Source organism: Platalea leucorodia (assembly GCF_965183815.1).
Source record: "Platalea leucorodia genome assembly, chromosome: 1".
NCBI lineage: Eukaryota > Metazoa > Chordata > Aves > Pelecaniformes > Threskiornithidae > Platalea > Platalea leucorodia.
This window is the reverse complement of record NC_138823.1, coordinates 116,204,233-116,225,074: the sequence shown is the minus strand read 5'-3', so window position 1 is coordinate 116,225,074 and position 20,842 is coordinate 116,204,233. Positions and strand designations below refer to the sequence as shown.

At 41.8% G+C, this 20,842-nt stretch overlaps 1 protein-coding gene across 3 annotated transcripts in view; it reads left to right on the top strand.

Annotated features, from left to right (window-relative positions):
- Positions 1–20,842, top strand: part of ELMO1 (engulfment and cell motility 1) — a 310,449-nt gene that overhangs the window by 28,346 nt on the left and 261,261 nt on the right. For 2 of the 3 annotated variants that reach the window (XM_082337795.1, XM_082337794.1), the window contains exon 3: positions 20,483–20,632. In XM_082337795.1, coding sequence (XP_082193921.1) covers positions 20,555–20,632 — 78 coding nt within the window. In that variant the 5' untranslated portion in view covers positions 20,483–20,554. Of the gene's footprint in view, positions 1–19,481; positions 19,569–20,482; positions 20,633–20,842 lie in introns of those variants that run through there. The other variant, XM_082337796.1, reaches the window with a different exon arrangement.

The following is a 20,842-nucleotide window of genomic DNA, read 5'->3' as shown; positions in this document are numbered from 1 at the left end:
GTTTTTTGTTTGTTTTTTGGTTTTTTTTTTTTTTTTAATGTCTTTTTATTTTTTTAAAATCTCCAGTGATAAATGGTTGTTTCTCTTAGGTTTTATTTTTTTTTAATTGGTTACCCATGTGAGTTTACTCTGGTGTGAAGCAGCGTGCATTTTGCAATAGTTAATTTTAAATTGCTGTGTAAAACTAATTAATGAAACAGTATCTATCTTTTCTTTGTTTTGTTTTTAAGCAGCACTATTTAATAGTCAACTTTAGTAGGGAAAAGAATGCATAGCCGCTGAGAAAGGTAGTTCTTGTTTCATGTTTAGGTACTGGGGGTAGCAAGCTTTGGGATTAGGTGCCCTTGGAATACACCTGTTACGGAAGAAAGGGATGGGGAAGACAAAGTCTGAAAAGCACTCTCTATCTTGCACAGTTAATTTGAAAAGGGCTTCTAGGAAAACTTGCAAGAACCATTTTGAAGATTGCTGAAGAGTTTGAAATGCTTGCTCCTTCCTTACTATTTGGTTAAGCCTCAGGAAAACTCGTGGAGGTCCAGCGAACTTGGAGGGCATACCTTAACCCTTTGTAAAGCAGTGTGCCTGATATGTACTGAATGTATTAATGTTGCTATCTTCTATTGCATGTGTACATTATTCTGCATATTGGAAAGTTAAAAGCCCTCTCAGTTAGGGCTTTAGGTTTTGGTGTGTGGTTTGTTGTTGGTTTTTTTTTTTTTAAGTGGTCCAGATTAAAAAAAGATTGAAGTTAACCAGAATAGCAAATCTCTTTTTAATGGATAGAGGGAGGGAGGAAACAAAAACGATCTTTATGGCTTTGCTGGGGGGGAGGTATTGGGTACTCCTGGTGTGGGTGGTGAGCTCTGGTTCTTTGATCTGGGCTTTGCCCAGTGGCTTTGGTGTTGGGGGAAAAAAATCCAACCTGTTCTTTAGCTCCCTCTTAGTCCTGTGGGCAAGTCCAGGGAAGAAGAAATGCTTTCATAGATTGGGTGGAGTGGTAGTATCTTCAGATCTCAAGAGAGATTTGAAGGTCAGGGAGCAGGTTAACACTGTGATGGAGAGCAGACCATACCAGTTGGGAGAGGATGGATTTCTACTGCACTGTGGTGCAGTGGCCTCAGGCCAAGGGAGAGATGCTGTGTGCAAGGTTGAACATCTTTGCCTTTCTAACCTGTGCTGCCTGGCCTTTAGGTTATTGTCTTCTAGGTTGCTATGCCAGCACAACTGCATGTTTGTGTTCCTGTGCTGGCCCTTAGGTGAAGGGATGTGTGCTGTATTTAGGCTCTCTCCTATTGCAGGGTTTATATTCTGAGGTCACTCTTAAATCACTGAGCTTCTTGAGTGGTACAGCTGTGACACATGAACAAGCTGTTCAATTACTTTATGAAATGCAATTTTATTTTGGAAGTAGTGTGTTCCTTCTTAGGCACTTGCCCGGTGTGCTAGCCTTATGGCTAAGGAGAATATCAAAGTGTTTTTGTCCTATGCTCTGTGTGGAATATAAGTGAACTAGTATGAACTATACTTGCTTCCAAGAGGAGAGAATGGAGCTGAGTAAGCTTAGCGAATACAAGTTGAAATAAAATCACGGTGGCTTTAATGTGAATTTCCTTTTTGATTAAATACTTACTCAAGTCTAAAATCATCTTTACTTTGAAGTGAGGTTTCTTTTTATGATGTAACTAGGAAGTGTTATTCCAGCTGATGAATGTTATTTTATTATTGGGTGGAGTAGTAAAAGCCATTGACTTTTCTTTGCAAGTGAAAGGAAGAAAACCTTTTTTCTTGATATGAAAAGCCAATTACTGTGTTATCAGGAAAAGGCTTTAATGGCTGTAGCTCACTTAATGAGGGCATTATCAAATGATCACCCTATAAATCTGTGAATAGGGGGTTATTTCTTAGACTGAATTGTCTTTGAAGCTGCCATTCAATCTTAAATTCTTTGTAGTGGAATAGTTGGTGGTTTTGGTTTTTGTTTTTTGTTTTTTCTTCCAGGTCAATATGAAAACATTTCAGTAAGTTTTATTTTTGTTTTGACCATAGGAGAAATTTTTTTTCTAAGTGACTGTAAAAAGTTGAGCTAATGGTGTAGTTGAGGTGCTAATGTGAAGTTGCTGCTTCAGATTTATCAGTAACCTTTAAGCACATGAATAAAAATAATTTCCGACAAAAGTCCCAATTCTTAAATGCTGAAGTTGCAGGGGTTTTCTATAAATTATGAAGAGGTTGGGTAGGGCTGGGACTGAATTTGTTTTATTTTCAGATTGTGGTATGTTACAGTTTTATTTTAATGGCATAGGCTGGAAGAGGCAAATTAATTGCTGTTGTGGTGTAGAGGCATGTCAGAGTTTGAAGAATTACGGAGTTTGTGTTGTGCTGAATTGGAGTGATGAAGTACAGATAACAGGCCACAGCTGTGGCCACAAATTAGGCCTCTCCAATTTGATGCTGAAAGTATTGCATTAGAATTGCTCTTCTAGGATTACCATGTGGAAAGTCTGATGAATAAAACCAGATCTGAAATAGGGAAACTACAAATGCGTGCTGCTGCAAATGCTTGTTGGGGCTTTGTTGTTGTAAAATGAAGGTGACTGCTTTCCTAAGTGAGAGCAGTGCTTGGGAGCTTACTGTTCTTCAAGAACTTCACTGGTTTTTACATCTTAGTATTTCCTTAAAGAATTAGGGTTCTCAGTGGGTCCTCTTACAGCCAGCACGGCTTGGGGGAGGATGAGAGTTGTGGTCCCACAGCACTTGTCCTTATGTGAAATCCATCAAGAGTTGGGAGCGTGGGGTTTACCGGGAGGTTTTTCAGGAAGGTGCGTAAGCTTTGGTCCAACTAAGTACTGTGCAAAGGCCGTCCTATATAGGAAGGATCCAGTGAGGAGGTAAGCACCACCTTATGGAATCCTGTGGGTGTTGGAAACTTCAACATATGGGTATTGGTATTGCTCTTGCATTCTGTGGAGCTACCCTGTTGCTGTGGGAATATTAATGCTCCAGGTATTTCCAGGCACAAGATGGTAGGGTAGTAATAGATCAGATCTAACTCATGGGGATATTTCTGAGCAGTGATAGTTTTATTAGCAGAAGTGTTCAGAAAACCAAAACTACGGGCCTCTAGTCCTGTGTTCAGGTTGACTGGCAGACAGGCCGGTGCTAGGTACACAGATGGTCCAAGAGCAAGAACATGAACTGGGGTCGACTGGCTGAAGCTGTCATAGGTGCCTCATGGTTGCCAGGGTCCTATAAAGTTGACTGGGGCATTGAGTTCCTATGAAACCAAGGGACAGCTCTGGCCAAGAGAGGCCTGTGTGTAAACTTCACTTATCCCCAAAACACCAACTCTATAAGGTATAGGGGCTGGAGCCAAGAAGGCGTTGAGTAATAAAAGACTGTGCGAGGTCCCCACGGCTTCCTCAAATGTTCTCATTCAGTGAGTGTAGCTCTATTCTGACCTGCAGCATCCCGTTCATTGTTTTTGTGCTAAGAGTTTCCTGAATGCCCCATGGAAAATGTGACGTGCTTTGTAATGTAGAACAAATATCTTCTGGAACGGGACTCAACCAAAAGGATAAAACCTCATTCTGCATTGTGACTTTAATCCAGATTTGCATTCCAGTGAAAGACACTGGTGGGGAAGGTGTCTGGAACATAAGATACCACGATGTAAAGCACACAGTCGTTGCTTGGATTTGAGGATTTATGTGTGCACAACTTGGAATTGGTAAATCTCTGACCTTTTCAAAGAACTCTTCCTTTTTTCTTGTTGATACTTCAGTATCTTTCAAATGCATTTGGCATTTTAGTGGATTGACAGATGACCAACTCATGTCTATGTACAGTAGCAGAGGTTATGTTACATTTGGGATATAGTATTTTATTTTCTGCATGAGCCTACTTTTGTGATTTTCAAACTGGAATTCCCATCTGGTCCTTCAAAACTATAAATACACATTTTTGAGAGAGGAAGAAAGATTGATGGCTATTCTAATATTGGGTATATAAGGCCTTCATGATAAATTGTTTTCTTCTAGCTCCTCTGTTCATACTTACTTTCATAATCTTGAAAAGCAAAAACATTAATAAATCAAAGTGGGTTAAAGATCAGGCACGCGGTTTTATTTTAATAAGGGATAAAGCTGAAATCTCACTGAATGTACATTGTTCAGCACTTGTTCTCTGGGGCATATGAATCAGTCCCTTCATTACTGATCCGTAAGCTTTTCCTTTTGTGGTTACAGTGTATTTTCATTAGAAAAACCAATGCAAGATAATACTCGGTGTGTTACTTTTGCTGCTTATACTCATGCACGAAGTTAATCTTTTTTTTAAAAAAAAAGGGCAGGCCTTTTGTGGCCATGTGAAGTTTTGACTTCACAGAGTAAGTTTGCTTGATTTATATCTGTCAGCAGGAAGGGGATTTTGAGAAAAGGCGTAGTAAGCCTGCAAGCTTGAGAAAGAGGTATAATTTTTGTGGTTATGCCTTGTGTATCTGGGACATGTTTTCCCAAAAGGTTCAAGGTAAAATGTGCTTTGGGGACTGTTTGCTGTGTGTCTGGGGAGGAGGACAGCAGGAAATGTGTTTTTCTCCTAGCCTTTCCTCATTGCTGGTAGTTAGCATTTGGGACAGTGTGCCCCAAAGAGGCACAGAGCCTGGTGGAAGAGGAGGAGTCATAAATAAGAGAATTAAAAACTTTGAGACCCGTACCCTCATCCCCCTTGCTGCCATACGGATGCATCCGCTCACTCTTTGGCGTCTTTTTATCGAAATTGTTGAAAGAGGCTGCTAGATGAAGAAACCAGTTTTCCTTTTGAACTTTTAACCTTCATGAAAGCTACAGTAATTGGCTTCTGCAGAGCATAGATTGTTTGAATCTGACATTTAAAAAAAAATACAGGAAGAATGAAATATCAATGTGCACTTCTGAAATTCCCAAATTGCCAGTGAAGGTCTTACTTCTATGTTCTTTAAAAGCCTCAAAAGTGCAGAGGGAGATTGGGGAGGGGTGAAGTGTCCCTGTTGCATCTCAGCCGGGACCTGCTTTGGCTGAGATGAAAGTGCAGCCGTTGGTACAAAACCTTCACCTGGGCAAAAATGGTCGGCGTGTGTGTGAGTGTAATCTCTTTGAGGGAGTGGAAGAAGGCTTGAAGAATGGGTCATGTAAAGGGAAATAAAACACTGTCAGAAAAGAAAAGGGTGGGGGAAAAGTGCCAAAGGTGAGAGAGATGAATCGTACTGCCTAGGCTAAAGGTGAGGATTATACTTAGATTTCTTCTGTGAATGAATGGCATATTTAAAAATGAATAAATAAACAAACGAGTGTTTCCCCACTTCATTTATGTTACAAAGAACACAGTAAACCTCCTGACAGTTGCAATTCTTTCAAAGAGTTGATCATGTGAAACTTTTATATACTAAAAGCAAGGAGAGCACATTAAAGTCTAATCCCCACTTACTCTAGTGGGTCTTAAAGCTGTCATCACTTAAAAGTCATACAAAAGCAAAAATGGTATCTTAAATACAAATGACTTTTTGCCTCCAATGACTTTTAATGCACATACTGTAAGTCAATAATTTAAAAATCTAAAAGCGGATCCAGGTCAAATCATGCTTTAGATGACATTTAATCTAAAATGCTTGAAAGCAGCTTTCATGGGTATCATTGCTAGCTTTTTCATCTGTATAAAAATGTAATGTATTTTTGCAAACTTGAAAATGAAAATTTAGAGGGACACAGTCTGACAGCAGAGACCTGTAGCCCTTCCTTCTTACACACAAGCTAATAGCTGTGCTGCACACCTCATCACATGTGTAGCTGCTGAAAAAGAAAACGTGCTCAACAAGGCTTTTCACTTCTCAGCTGCTACAAGGAACTGCCAACCTTTGGCATGGTTGAGTTTCTCTTAACAGAAAGCAGCAATACATATCGTAGTTAACTTGGCTGGTGGCATGCAAAACTACCTTGCTGCCTTCTTCCTTTTAAGATATGAGTCTTCTTTCTAAAATAAGCTTGGTTAATGAACCAGGAGAAATAGTGACGGATATAAGAAAGGAACTGTTTAAAACAGGCAGCTCCTCAGTTTACAGGGAATAGTTCAATTTGATTTTGTTAGAGATGAAACAGTTCCATGCAAGATGCTTTGAGTGTTTTACCCTGAGAAAATTGGGATGCCTCGTAGCTGTGGGATTTTTCATCTTGCTGTCATGTTATGTGTCTTCAAAGCAAGAGGCAAGTGTTTTCTGTCATGTGCCTGTCTCTTTTAACATCTGTATTTCCACTTCAGCAATTAAATGACTAAAAGCAAAGGCGGGAGGGTAGGGTAGCCGGCAGCCATGCATTAATTTCACTGTGTCAAACTACAGAGATTATTCAGGGCCAGAAAGAGGTAACTGTCACAGGACAGTGGTCTCTTCTTGTCATGTGTGTGCTGAAAGTAAGGCAGTTGCCAGGAATGACTGAACCAAGGAGCCAGATGACAGGTTATTTCTAAGTTGAGAACAGCTTAAACTTTCAGGGCTCTAAAACCAAAGCACACTGTTTTGCGAAGTCACCCATATTAAGTGATGAAAGCCTGAGTAGAAGGAGGAATGTGGTAAAGAGGTGAGCAGTAGTTGCTCACTGGGCTGTTTCAGAGTGTTTGCATTTTGATTGGCTCCACAGACATTTGTGCGTGCCTCAGGGACTCTTAACGTAAGGAAAACCAGCTTTATATGTAAAGAAAAATGCCAATGAGACTTCAGCCTTGCTCCCCCACAGCATGTTGTGGGTGCTCTTTCAGTCTTGGCTTAAATGAATATAATGGTGATGCTTTTATTTTGCCTGGGAAATTAGTTCCCCTTGCTGATTTGTTTTAAAGTATGTAATCCACCTAGAAATTCATTTGTAATTTTGTGCTGGTAATGACTTTTTTTAATTTGGCAGAGTAAGAGAATTGGGAGATATTGGCCAATAAATATAGCCACAAAATGGTTTACCCCTTTCTGTCCCATCCCAAAGTCCATACCTGGGATTCCTGTGAGAAGCCCTGTCTGATGGCTAACTGCAGTAATGTACTCTGCAATGCTATAAAGAGCACAGACTGTTTCCAGCAGACTCTGAAGCTGCATCCTCTGCTTCTACCTCTCTGTTTTTTAATGGCAGGTGTTATATTCGAACTAAGGATGGTAGCAAGAAATAGGTAAGCCAGTCTCTGCTTTCAGGACCTTGAGGGCTGGGAAGGGTAAAATGCAGGAAGAACTGGGTGAGTAGTCTGTCCAAGCTCGTGAATAAATAAGGCAGCTGCCCATTCTGGGTAATCTGTCAGCCTGATTTAGATACAACCCCCTGTAGCCCCTAAATGCCTCTCAACTTTTCTGAGGAAGTGTGGTGTCCCATTTTATAGTTGGCGGTTGGAGGCACAGAGGGCCAAAGGGCAAGTACGTGGCCACACACAAAGCCTTTGAATAAAAGAAAATTAAACACAAGTGTTCTTGGTTCCAAGTTTAACATCCTTGTCTTTGAAGCAGACTTTCTGTTCATTTAAACAGTGTGATTACTATGTGTGGTAGGGAGTTCTTCTCTTTAATCAGTGCTGTGGGGGAAAAAACTTGGTAGATATAAGGTCTATTTGCAGGTGGGTGTTTTCAGTTTATTTTTCTCTGGTGTATCTTACACTAGCTGCTAATGATTACATTCTCTCAATGACACCAAGATCAAATAAGAATCTGGGGCTTTTGTGTCTCAAGAGGTTTGTTTTGCAAATGCAAGAATGCATTTTTCTATCTTGTTTAAATGGGAGCATTAGACTTTGTCCTGCGCACTGATGCAGCATATTTACCTCTTAGCACTGCTGCTTCAGAATTCCCTTCAAGTGCCTTAAATGGAGTTAATGTCATAATTTTTTTTTCCCAGTCCTAGTCAAAGTTGTTGGCATAGTGGGCAAGACCAGCAAGGTAAGAGACGTGGCTGAAATCTATCTAATTCTTTAACACCCCAAGAAGAGAGCTTATGAAGGTGGTGTGGCTAGCAGGAATCTGCTCCAGAGTTTGGAGAATGGCACATGTGAAAAAGAAACTTCAAAAAGATCTTCATAAAACATCTTTTCCTTCATTCCTCATATACGCTGTCTTCTTAAGTTTTGCATGCCCAGATCAAGAAGAAGCAGTTGGGAACTGCATGTTGTGGAGAACATGTCTTTGTGAGCCCTACGGACTGGAGTAATCTTCCAAGCAAGGTAGAAGAAAGTCACATCCAGCTCTGACAGAACAGCAGAATACCCTGTTGGGCATAGGGGACTGTAGCTGAAATGGTATTCAAGTCCTGGTCTTCAGAGATGTGGAATATGCTTACTTTTTACAGGGCAAATTGTTTGGCAGCTTTGGAAACAGGACATCTCTTGTCCTGATCATACTCCTTACTCCAGATTAAGGATGGGCTGTGGCTATGGTTCTGTGAATGCAGCATAACGACTGCAAAAACAGTAACCTTGAAGCATCAGTGTGTTGTAGGATGGGGTGGGGGGAGAGAAAAGAAAATGCAGTATTCTTTTAGTAGAGATATGCATTGTGGCTTTTTGGAAATGGTTATACTTCCAGTGTACAACCTGTGAATATTGCTTAATATAGTGTAAAATGAGAGTGGGTAAGGCGCTGTGTTTACTGTTGTCGTCATGCTGCCAAACCTGTAAAACTATGTTTTAGTCTTCACAGCAGAATAGAAGTGCTTTACTGAAGGGCAGAAAGAGGACTCCATTGTGTTTTAAAGAGATTAATAGCTAAGTCGCATTTGCTACTTGAACATTAGACATTACTGATGTTAAATTACTACTGAAAGCAGATGAAAAGTGCCATGTAGTTACTGCATTGTGCTTTGTTTTAGTGTTGCTGTTTTCACACAAAGGGCTTTTCAGCCAGGTGTTAGCCCTCTAGGAAGTTCAAAATGGTCAACTTTAGTTGACAGCTTTATTTAGAAACACTTCTGTGTCAAACTGAACTAGACAGTTAACCGAACAGTGATTTGCCACCCCTCACCCCCAAGTGCAATGGGAAAATTTAATTTGGGAACACTGAAGTCTGAAAGCAAGAAGGATAAACAGTTGTTACTCTCACAGGGGATTTGGTGAAGGGTTACTTTATAGTTCTGAAGATAGGAACTCTGGCAATCATCAGAGCACTAAAAATGTACTTGGATTTTATCCAAATACTTTAATCTTTTAATGTCTGTTACAATTATAAAGGAGCTTATTGAGTTAATGAAACATACTGTAATGAACTTAGTAATTGCATATTTTCACATTGTTCTCCTCTATGGAATTGTATCTCAGCTGTGTGCCGTGAACTTTGCACAGGTGAAATAAACACTCTTTTTTGGCTCAGGGCATGTTTCCATGATGGTTTAAGATTAGCAGGTTATATTCCTGCTTTCCTCTTTGCCCCTACCCATTCCTTATGGTGGTCCTGATGCTTGGGTGAGTGAGAGGTGAACACGTTCAAGGGGCTAATCTGGCTGAAAATGTGTCTTTGTTTTTGTTTTGTGTGGTTTGTTTTTGGACAGTCCATCTCTCTGAACTGGCCTGCTGGACAAGTGCCAGTGCTGGCACTGGGGAGGAGGAGGCCAGGCCATGACATTGGGGAAGCAGAGACATCAGATCTGCTGTGGAACTGGACTTTGAATGGCAGAAGCCTGAGGTTTTGGGAGTAGAAAGATTTCATTTTAGCAGAGAACATAAGGATGGTGGCTGAGGATGATGTATGTATTACTATATTTTTAACATAAAAGAGTTATGAGGATCCGGTTTTTTTGCTATGTAATAAGTTAGAGGCATGCATGCTATTATGCAGCAAAGGCATAGTGTCCTTTTGCCTGTTGCTGCCAGCTTCTCCCCGTTCTGTAGATAGCATCTGTAAGTTCTTAGCAGGTAAAATACTTGGCAGTAACTCCTGGGTGGAATCAAGAGGGTATTAAATATTTGAGGCACTCTATTTGTTTTTAGGATAAGAGAAAAGCATCACACAGCAGGTGCTGGTTCATTTTGAATAGGTGTTTGGATATAGCAGTTGATTGAGTTGCAGCAGCAATCAGTGACGATTGGTGTTCTGGCTCCTGAGAAGGAAACTGCCACGAGTCATATTGCAGAATAATGTGGCTGGCACAGGTCCGTCCTCGGTGTGCAGGCAGTGCTGGTTGCCTTGTCTGGATGCATGTATTGTGGGAAGGTTAAGCACTCGGTTCGTTGGTTAGCCAGTTTGGAAACAGTGAGTGTTTTGCTCATTCTTGGCATAACTATGCATGCTCCCAGAGAGGCTGGAGCAGGAGCTTCAACTGGAGCGTGGAGATGGGGGAACACAGCTGTGCCATCTTCAGCTTTTGACAGTGAGCATTAGCTGGTAGCCATTTGGGGAGTCTTAGAGAACCTTTGTAACTATAGTTGCTTATGAGATAGAAGATACCTGGAGAAGCAGATCATATATACTACGAAGGTGAATTTTTCATTGATAATGACTTTTTACCTGAGCAATGAAATAAACATATTTACTAAATTAGCTAGTATTTTTCATGAGTCAGGTTTCTTTATTAAAGTATTTCCACTTTTCTTCTGATAGTAAAACAGGAGGCAACCATAACACCTCTCTTTAGCTTTAACTGCAGTGGCTGAATTGGTGACTCTCCCTCCCCTCCCCCCCCCCCCCCCCTTTTTTTTTAATAGCTCAGCATAATAGCATAAATTAGATTCGGTGGGGTTTTAAGTTGACACGTGGGTTGTAATTTCAGCATGAACACATCGCGTGTCCTGCTGTCCCTGCTAAAAGGCAGAGACAGTAAGCTTTTCAACTGTTTTCTGCTGCTTAAACAGCATGACTCTTCAGAGCCCGTGAGTCAAACCAGTAGAAGGGTGATGTTTGCATCACTCTTTCCTCCTTCCCTTGGCCATGTGGATTTTAGTGTTGAATAAACTGTGCAGTAAAATTAGGGCCGACCACAAATTGTACCGAGTGCTTGAGTGTGATGTATTAAACTGTAGCACAAAAGCAATTTACTGTAGTTTTCCTGTCAGAAGTAAAGTTTCATCTTGATCTTTAAAATCTTAGTTCAAGTTGTGGAAGACTGGGATGTTTTTCGAATGAGTGCTCTTGGATGCCAGCCGGGAAGAGTTATGGAGATTGTTGTTCCTAAGTTGTAACCAACGGCTGGTTTTAGTGTGCTTAGAGAATCTTGTTATGGCATAGAAGGCAACCTGCTACAAAAGCAGCTCTTTTTGCGCATTTTGTGCACGGTTGAGTACAGAAAAGGCACAATACTTGAACACAGATGGGCAGGCTAGGACTTAGAGTGCTTAGAGTCATTATATCAGTGTACTCACAGAATCACATGGTTGAGGCTGGAAAGGACTACTGGAAGTCATCTTGTCCAACCCCCCTGCTCCAGCAGGGTCATCTGCTACTTGTGGTTTTGCAATACAGAGATGAACAAGGGATAGTCCCCTGTTAAAATACCCAGGTTTTCTGATACCAAGCGTCACATTTAATGCAGTTTACCAAGGGTTTACACAGGACACCGCTCCCCTGAAAATCGGCTGGGTGAGCAGAGTGTTGGCACTGCTGTTATCTTGTAGTCAGGTTTCTTCTGAACGGTTTCTAGCATCTGTCCAAGATACCCTCTGCGTTCTGGTTGTATGAACCTGGAGCTTGCCCTGTTCTTGGGCTCTTCAGTATCTTTTTGCTTGTATTTTACCTTACAGTGATCTTATGGTTAACCTGGCTGGATAATTGAGAAGATTGCTCAGGTATGCAAGCTCTTCCTGATCTAGAATTACAATGGCCCCAAGGTATGTGTCAGCATTGAAAGGGAGGGTGATACCTGGTTGGGATGACCCCGGGTGGTTCCAGGCCTGCAGGTACACAAGACTGAGCAGTACTCAGCAAAGCAGCGTGGCATCAGTGTTAAGGATGGGCATATGCACAGTAGTTTTTTTGGGATGTGACTGTGTCCATGTTTGTTTCCTTAGCATCTCTCTATTCCTGTTTCCAAAGTCGGCTTAATAATGTCCCAGATTAGTCTCAACAACAAATATTGTTTGGAGATGCTCTCTCTTTAATGCAGAATATCTCAAGTTATTCCCTAAGTTTTAGCTATAGACAAGGTCTCTAATATTAACTGTGCCGTGCTTTTTTTTCCTGGGTGGCCATCACTGTGTTTCCCATTTGCAGTCTCATTGTTTTGCTGAATGTCCTTCAGAGAGCAGGCACTGGAAAGTCCACAAGTGTTAAGGGCAAATTGTTCTTTGTGAATATGAGAGTGTGAACTGGCAGAGAGCTAGGAGTCTACAGGGGTGGATTCAGAGACTGTATAGTGCTGAGAAGTCAGGAAAATGTGGGGTGTTTTGACTGTTAGCTGTTTTGATGCACTGATTTCAGTAAGTATGAGAGAAACGTTGCTGGTAGGAACACCTCTGTAGATAGAGCTGCTTTCTGCTGCAAGATTACTGACAGGTTGTTTTTTCTTCCTTCTTTTGGTTTTTGTCATCTCTGAAGAGTGGTGTCAGTGCCTGAAGCAAAACCTGGTGTCTTCAAAACTTTTGTGTCCTCATTGGACTCATAAATGGTATCCAATCTTTCTTTTGCTGTTTGTTTTAATTCTGATGAGCATGATGAGCATCAGGCTCTGCTTATTTACTGTGGAGTATCAACGTGTCTCTCTTTTCCACAGCACTTTTCTTTGCAGAATGATTTCTTTAGAAGATAATTCTGTAGGTTTCAACCTTCGACATCCTGTCTGTGCTGTCAGTTAACTTAGTTAACTTGGTTATTTCCTTTAGCATTCATGCATCTCTCTTGCCTTCTCTTCCTCCATTTGACTGCTAACTTCCTGACCGTGCCGTTAGTTCCTCTGTATGTGTCATAAACATCGATAGGGTAAAAAATTCTCTGGTTTTTATATTGCCGCTTCATTTTGCTTCTAGCAGGAAGTTTAGAGTTTCTCCCAACCTTGAGCTTATCTTCTTGTATCTGTTATCGCCTTTGGGATATAGCCAGTCATCATTGTCTTGATTCGGCCTCTGCTGAAGTGAAGCAATAAAGTGTTATCATCTTGACTCAAGATGCTCCTTTGTGTGTCCTTTCTAGCCCCCTGATTTATCCAAATGCCAGGAAAGTCCCAAGTACCATGGCCAGATCATGCTAGTGCTAGAAAAGAGGACTGTAAGCTTTTGTAATTTCTTCATTCTTAGTCGTATTCTATTCAAAATTGCTTTCCTGAGTCACAGCACTTTTGATGAACTTTCTCTGTTTCTCTTCAGCATATTTTTAACCAGCCTCTAATAAACTTATTCCATTTCCACTTACATTGGACTCCTTTGGAGTGTGCTTAGCTTAAGCATTAAAAAGCACACCCCCCCCCCCCCCCCCAAAAAAAAACCCCACAAAACAAAACAAAAACCAACCCAACAACTTGCATCCATCCTTTTGCATTGTAATATTTAGCATTGGTTTATTTTAGTTGTTATTTCACAGTACCAGTTTCCTTTTTCCTTTTTTCTCCCCTCCAACTTTCTTACTGCTGAAAACTTTAATTCTATGCTTACAACCCTTTAAGAACAGCAGCGCCACTGGCTGAAATTGAGGCTTCATCTTTTTCCCATTAATTCCCTCCTACCTCTCAGGTTATGTGAGACTACCCTGAGAGGCAGGAAAAGAAAATTGTGTTCAGCTGGCTTTTAAGGGATATTTTTTGCTGCTTGCTTCAGTTTAGAAACATCTGGAGTACAGCCCAATGATGAGAAACAACCTCAAACGAAGCAGCAGGCCCTGATAAACTGTGAAAAGTTTAAGTGGATTCTAACGTTTTATTCAGAGTAGTGTTTGATTTTGTTCTGTACTTGGTACCTGCCATGGTCTTTAAATTCCACATGCTAGGCAGGTACTCGGCACCTTTGAAAAGTCATGCTTTTTTTGTGAAGCTAGATAGACCTTACCTCTTTGACTGCCGGGTTATTGTTGGTATGGTGGTTGTTGTGGGGTGTTTTGGTTTTGTTTTTTGTTTTTTTTTTTTGTTTGTTTGTTTGTTTTTTTAATTTCTTGGAATAGTCTTTTGAATATTTGAGTTTGGTACTTTCCTGATCTCTAGTTTGAAGAGCTCAGATATTAACATCTTTAGTAAACAGAGCATCTTTATCTGACTGGATGGTATATGAGTGTTATTTAAATTGCCACAAAGGTTCAGATACCTTCAATAATCAAAACCAAGGTTTATATCTCTCTCTTCTGAATTATAGATGTGTAACTAAAAGTTCCTTAATAGAAGGAGCGTGATCTTCCAAGAAGTGGGGGAGTTCAAGTTAAATAAGTACCTGAATTTTTCTGGTATGCTTCAAGACCAGACAGCCTGCTTGTCTGTATTCTGAGTACATCCAGTCTGTTGTGTTTCCCTCCACCTTTTCTTTTCAAGCACCCTTTAAAGCCTATTTTTCTCTCTGGTTTTAAAGAGTACTTTTTTGAAAGTGGGCCTGTCAATGATAGTGAAACCTCAACCACATAAAATGCTTCCTAAGGAGAGGAACAACAAGATGACTGTGGGAAAGGTAAAATACTTGGAATGAAATTGTGAAGAAAGGTTATGAGTATGTGAGAATGAGACAGGTGACAACCACATGAATATTCACCATCTTTCCTGGGTGGCTTCGCCAGTGACAAAACCTGTCCTGTTGTGTATATTTTATAACCATATTCCTAAAATCTCCTCCAGTACTAGGTTTCCAGGTATTTTGGAGACTAAAAGTGGTGTATTTAAGCCTGAAGGGTCCAAAGCTCACTTTATCATAATATTAAATAGTGCATTCCTGGGCTAATGATGCATTATTGATCAGCAGATTGCAGGTTCAGCATCAAAGAAACATTCCCATTGGGAAGCTGATGGACCACTCTGAACCATGGAAGTCAGTGGAGTAGGGTCAGGTCTCCCTGCAGGGTCAGTGGCTGCTGCAGAGCAGGTAGCAGCCCCCCTGGGTTGTTCGCTCTCTGAGATTGCCCCCTCTTTTCCATCACTTATTAGAATATAGCTCATAGCTCCCACAGAGCTTTATCTTGCATTTGTGGCAAAGCATCTGTGGATTTTATTGACATGGGTCTGCTGGGCCTTTGACTCCTGTCTAGTTTAGGCGCGAATAGCACTGAACATGTAACAAAAGGGAAGAAGGCAGCATGAAAGCCTCTTTATGTACGCAAAGTGTACATCCAGCCCCCTGGCTTCTGTGCCCTGTTTTTATTTCCTGCAGAGGTGGTGGAGCATGTTTACAGCTCCTTAGACTCCTCTGTTCAGTCATGCAGTTTAACTCCAAAAATAACTCTCTTGGGGGATATTAATCCAGCGTTGGATTATCTTTCTAAAATCGTTAATCAGACTTGGTCCCCGAGGGACCTTCCAGCTGAACTTGCCACTTAGTTTCTGTTGTCTGGGGTGACGGGAGCCGAGCGGAGGAAGCTGATGAGGTCTGACAAGAAGCGGTTACTTACGTAAGGTCACGAGCAGAGGGACCCGTCTGCCTCTCCTCCCGCTGCGGGTCCCCGCGCCGCCGGCCAGGGCTCAGCTCCCTGCTGGCGCCCGCTGTGTCCTGCCTGGTCCTGGCCACGTTATTGCCCTCCCCTCCCTTCGCCTTGTTTCGCCATTGAGAAATGCCGTGGGGAAAAACCTGCTTGCAAGGGGGATAGCGGTGGGGGTCTGTGCCAGCTTCGGATGATTCCTGTATATGCTGCCTTTTGTCCAGGGAGGAGAAACACATGCTTTGTTTTATTAAATTCTCAAATGCACGTGGCGTTCCTTCGGTCGCTTTTTAATCATTAACTTCCTTACTCAAGCTGTTCATGAAATGACCTGGCCTGCTGTTTGAACATGACCTCTTTTCTGTAAAAGAAGAAATGAGCTGTTGTAGGCTGCTGTTTTCATATACGTCTAGAACTGCTAGTCACATAAGTCCTATTAGCCTTCATTTTTTCTCCTGTCTATAGAGTTGGAATACAGTTTGTTTATTGAGAGATGTGCTCTGATAGCTATAAGTTACTTAAAATACTTTGAGATCCTTGTATGAAAAGAGCTAGGGAAATTGCAAAACAAGTTTAAAAAAAAAAAAAAAGTTCTACTGAGAACTCATTTCATACACAAATAAAATCCTGTTTTCCACGTGCAATGCATAGGTAGAAGGGGAAAATTCAATATGTTTTACTGACATATGTGCTGAATTAATCCCTCGGAGCCAGGCAGGTAAATTGAGAGCTTGCATGTCTGTGCTGATGCATTTTTGCATTAAATTTACCATACTTTGATTTCCAACTTGAGAGTTTATTACTCTGACATAGTAGACCACTGGAAGCACTGCATAGCATGGTTGAAATGCAGATATATACTATATGTGGTAATAACAGTAACTTGCAGAATTTGCACGTTAATGGGCTAATCTGTCATAGTTTGGAAAATCCTATTGATGTAAGAAAGTGTACTCAAGTGGTAGGGATGTTTTGGTTGTGGCTTTTTTTCCTCAAATTATAAAATGGTGTGCTGCTTAGCATGGAAGTTGCTTAAACCTCCTCCAGGTTACAGCTGCATGCATGCATTAGGGAAAGTAAGGGGAAGTTGCCTTCCTTTTCATCAGACCCCTCCTCCACTTCATACACTTGTGCTCACACGTGCATCCTGTTGCCTTCAGATTCTGCCTTCAAAATAAACGTTGTAAAAATGAGTTGCAAAGTTGCTCTTACACGTCAGTGCTTCTTGGATCCCACTGGGAGAGAAAAAGGAATTGCACTTGAGAAAACTCCGTAACTAGACCCTTTAGCGACGTCTGTATCCTTTTTGCTGCTGGCATAACAAAAAGCAGTTGAAATCGGTTCTAGTTCTTCATTCACATCATGAGAATTGCTTACTAAATTGGAGGCATTTCACACCAGAGATTGTGCATTCCTTATTTTACTGGGCAGTGTCTAACACTCTGTGTACCACTGGAATAAATAGTAGGTAATTTGTAATTGTTAGCACTGTAGATTGCAGAATTTTCTTTGCAATCATAATTTTGTGATGACAGCTAAACATCTATTTTGGCCTTAAAAAAAAAAAAAATTGTTTCTGGCATTGCCACAAAGGTAGAACGAAGCTAAATTACCTTTTGCATCCTGCATTGGATTAATAAGATTATAAACTGTGAAAAAAAAGTTAGCACATTTGACTAGGATGTCCACTGAGAAACAGAAAGAAATTTGTAGTGATGATTTTATATATGCTTTTCAGCATTCAGACCAAACTGATGTCTCCAGGTTGGTCTTTCCTGCTGGGAGAAGTGGAACTACATCCAGTCGTATTAAAGATCTGTCACTATGCTTTGTATTTTATGACTGTATAAGCATACGTATATTAATAATTATAATTATGTAGGAGATCTGTGCTAGCCTGCATTAAAAACTAGTCACATTGAAATTGTCTTCTGAATGCTGTGGTAGACTTCTCTTGTACTTTGCTTTGGAATGCAAATCCATAGCTGAATTTGATTAACTTACCGTCAACTTTCCTCGACTCTTCTTTCTTAAACCATTTTCTTTCTTCCTGCGTGACTCGTTAAGACGAACCACAACTCACTAAAGCAAGATGAGGGTTAATGCCCATGTTTGTATGTGAGAGTGGAAGTTTTCTGAAAATTTATTGCTGCATGATGTTGTTTTGCTTTCATAGTCATGGCCAGTGGCCATGAATCATTGGGTTTTTTCTCCAGCATTCATTGTGAGTTTTGGAGTTGGGTAACCTCCTAGGGGAGGCATCGGGCTGCGAGTTCCCTGCCTTCCCTTTGCCTCTCGCAGTGAGAGGCGGCAGTGCTCAGAGTTGCTTCCCTGGCTCTCCTAGTCAAAACAAAGTGCGCTTGCTCATGCATTAGGTGGATTCTAGGATTTTTATAGGTCTTCCTTCTCTCTATATGTATGTGGCCTACAGATGATTTTTTTCATGAAAACTGTAGAAGAAACATGTTAGGGGGAAAATAAAACTGTTGAAAATAAGGACTTGTGCATCCGAAGCTATCCTCAGTCAAGTTTGTCTGGCAGGAACTACTGCTGCCCTTTTAGTGTTGTGGCCAGTAAACTCAGGCTCTGGCTGAGGCCCCGCCGGCTTCCAGCGTCCCTCCTGCCTGGGATGCGGTGCCGTGCCGGGCGCGCGGGGAGAAGCCTGTAGTCACGCACTGGGTCAGCCAGCTCCACTTAAGTGCTGCAGGCAGTTTAGTGCCAAAACTTCACCAGGCTGAGACTACTGAGGACTGTTCTGCTGAGGAGGTGGGAGACACCATCGCTGTGAGTGTGAGAGCAAAAAGGCACTAAGTTTCATTTGACTTTCGATGTGGATTAACAGCTCATTGCTGCCAGCAAATCTCGCTTCTCCTCCCCCCGGTGCGTTGTGCCACCTCTGGGAAGCTGTTTGACTTGAATGTGGTAAAACCCAGATGACTGAAAATACCTATTTGCTGGTTAGTTGAGTCAGTGCACTACACAGCAAGGGGAGCGCTTGTGGGAGATGTAAATGGCGGGAGCGTGAGGTATCGGGGGAGAAATGGCAGGAGCTTTGCATCCGCTCAGGTTCTACGGGGAGGGAAAGACAGCCAAAAGTGAATGTCTGACTATTCTTAATGACCAGCAAGCCAGTTGCATGCTTTAGTTGTGTTTATTCCTGGTCCCTGTAACATCTACCAAAGGCAGACAATATCACTGTTTCTTAATCACGTTGTTTAGTCTTTCAAGGCACTTCCTGCAATCCAGTCTTATTTATAGACCGTCCATTGTCTTATTTACTGCCTTGCGCTTTGCTTTGTGGTGATGTGCAATCCTGTCAGCATCAGAACTGCCGGTGTTGGAAATAAATTGCTGGAGTGTTAAAGTTCGTAAACTGCTTTTATAGTATGTGTTGAGAACCCTGTGTAGAATGTAACAGGGCTTGCAAACACGGAGGACAGCCTTTTCAGAGTAGACCAGAAGACGCACAAGAAAAAAGGTAGAGCCGTATACATGAAGGCTGGACAAACTCCCACTTCTAAGTAGTCTGAGACGAAGGTAGAAAATTTCTTGATAAAGGGATGGTTTCATGATTTTTTTCAGGCTGATCTGAGCTCACGCTTCTGCTGCAATTGGAGGAAGGCTGTTAGACTCGGTTAGTTGAAGCAGCAACGGAAGGCGGTCAGAGCCTTTTTTTCCTGTACCTGTTTGTGGCTTTTGGATGTCTGGTATATTCTGTCAGCTCGTCTCTTGCCTTAGCTCTTTCAAAGGGTATATGTGCAAGCATGTGTCCATGCTTTCACCACTTCCTTCTCCTTTCTGCTAAGAAGAAGTGGGACTGCACCTCTGGGGATTTCTACAGCTTCTCTCATTTTGTTATACATGATGGCATTTTGCTGGGTCTCGGCAGAGCGCGTGGGAAACGCTGTGGTCGGCACTGAGGACTTGGAAAAGCAAGCTGAAACCTCCCAGTCTGCAGGAGGGTGCACGAGTTGCTGTGTCTGAGAATTGCAGAGCTTTGCTACTTCAGTGGATGTCCTGCTACCACCGGGCTGGGAGAGGGGTGCAGAAGGTTCGTCTGCAAGCCCAGAGAGGCACTGCACCCGCTTTAAAAACGTTTGTTGTTATTGTGAGGTTACAAACTTTGATGAACTGAAAGAGACAGAACTTAAATTCTGCAAAACCTGAGGATTTGGTTCTTCACCTTTCCTCTCCTTCCCCAAAATTCACAGCCTGCACTATGCAACATGAGATCCCATTGATATTTATATTCTTGCAGAACTATGACGTTTTACGTAGCTGATCATATCATTGTGAATGTACACTATATCCTTGCGTGTTCACGTGTCTGAGACTTACCATCAAGAAGTATTTCTATATGGGTATCTCTGGATCCGTTAGGTGAGGAGATGTGTGTGTGTGTGTATGTATATGTGGAAACTGCTGTGTGTTCTGCCTTCTTCCTGACATCCTGGTTGCTATAGTGCAGTGATCTATTTGTGAACACCCAGAAGATCATTGCTATAGTTAAAAGAAACAGTGTTTCCTGGCCATAACTTCCTGGGCAATCTCCTCTTCTGGAGCGCCAGCTTTAACCGATTCGGTCACGTTCCCCGGGACTCCAGGAGCGACACTGTAACAGGAGCTTCCTCTAGTTTGTCGCTTTTCCCCACCAGCATATTTAATAATATTTAAAAATAGTTTCTCTATTTAAATCTAATGCATGCCTATTATTCACTGTACATTTCAGTGCTTCAGCCATCTTTCTAACAGACTGTCGAGCTGTGCAGCGTGTTGTGGCGTTGTGTCCTGTGTTTGCTTCTGTAATATGTGCCATTCTTCTGCTCTTGCACACACATACACATATACGTTTTCATCCACCTGCCCAGCCAGGCAAAATGTAGGAGACGAAGCGGCAGTGCCGGAGTTCTGTCTGAACTGCTGTATTTTTTTTTTTTTTTTTTTTTCCTCCTCTTCTCCCTGCAGGTGTGAATGAGAGCGACTCTCTGCAGTATTTAGTGTCCAGTTGTACCGGTTCTGAAGAACAGCAGCGTCGCAATGCCCCCTCCTGCTGATATAGTGAAGGTGGCGATCGAATGGCCGGGTGCCTTCCCCAAGTTAATGGAAATAGATCAAGTAAGTGCCTGCGTACGTGTGCTCGGCCGGCCCCGTGCGTAAATAAGTTCTTCTCTGCGCGTGTGTGTCTCCGCATCTATGTTTACTTAGATGCACACGTATGTTTCTGTGAGTGCATGTGTGGTAGAAGGTGGTTTTTATAAGGGGTGTAACCCTCTTCCTCTCTTACTGCTTAGTGTTTTTGATGTGTTTAGCTGTTTTTTTTATTTG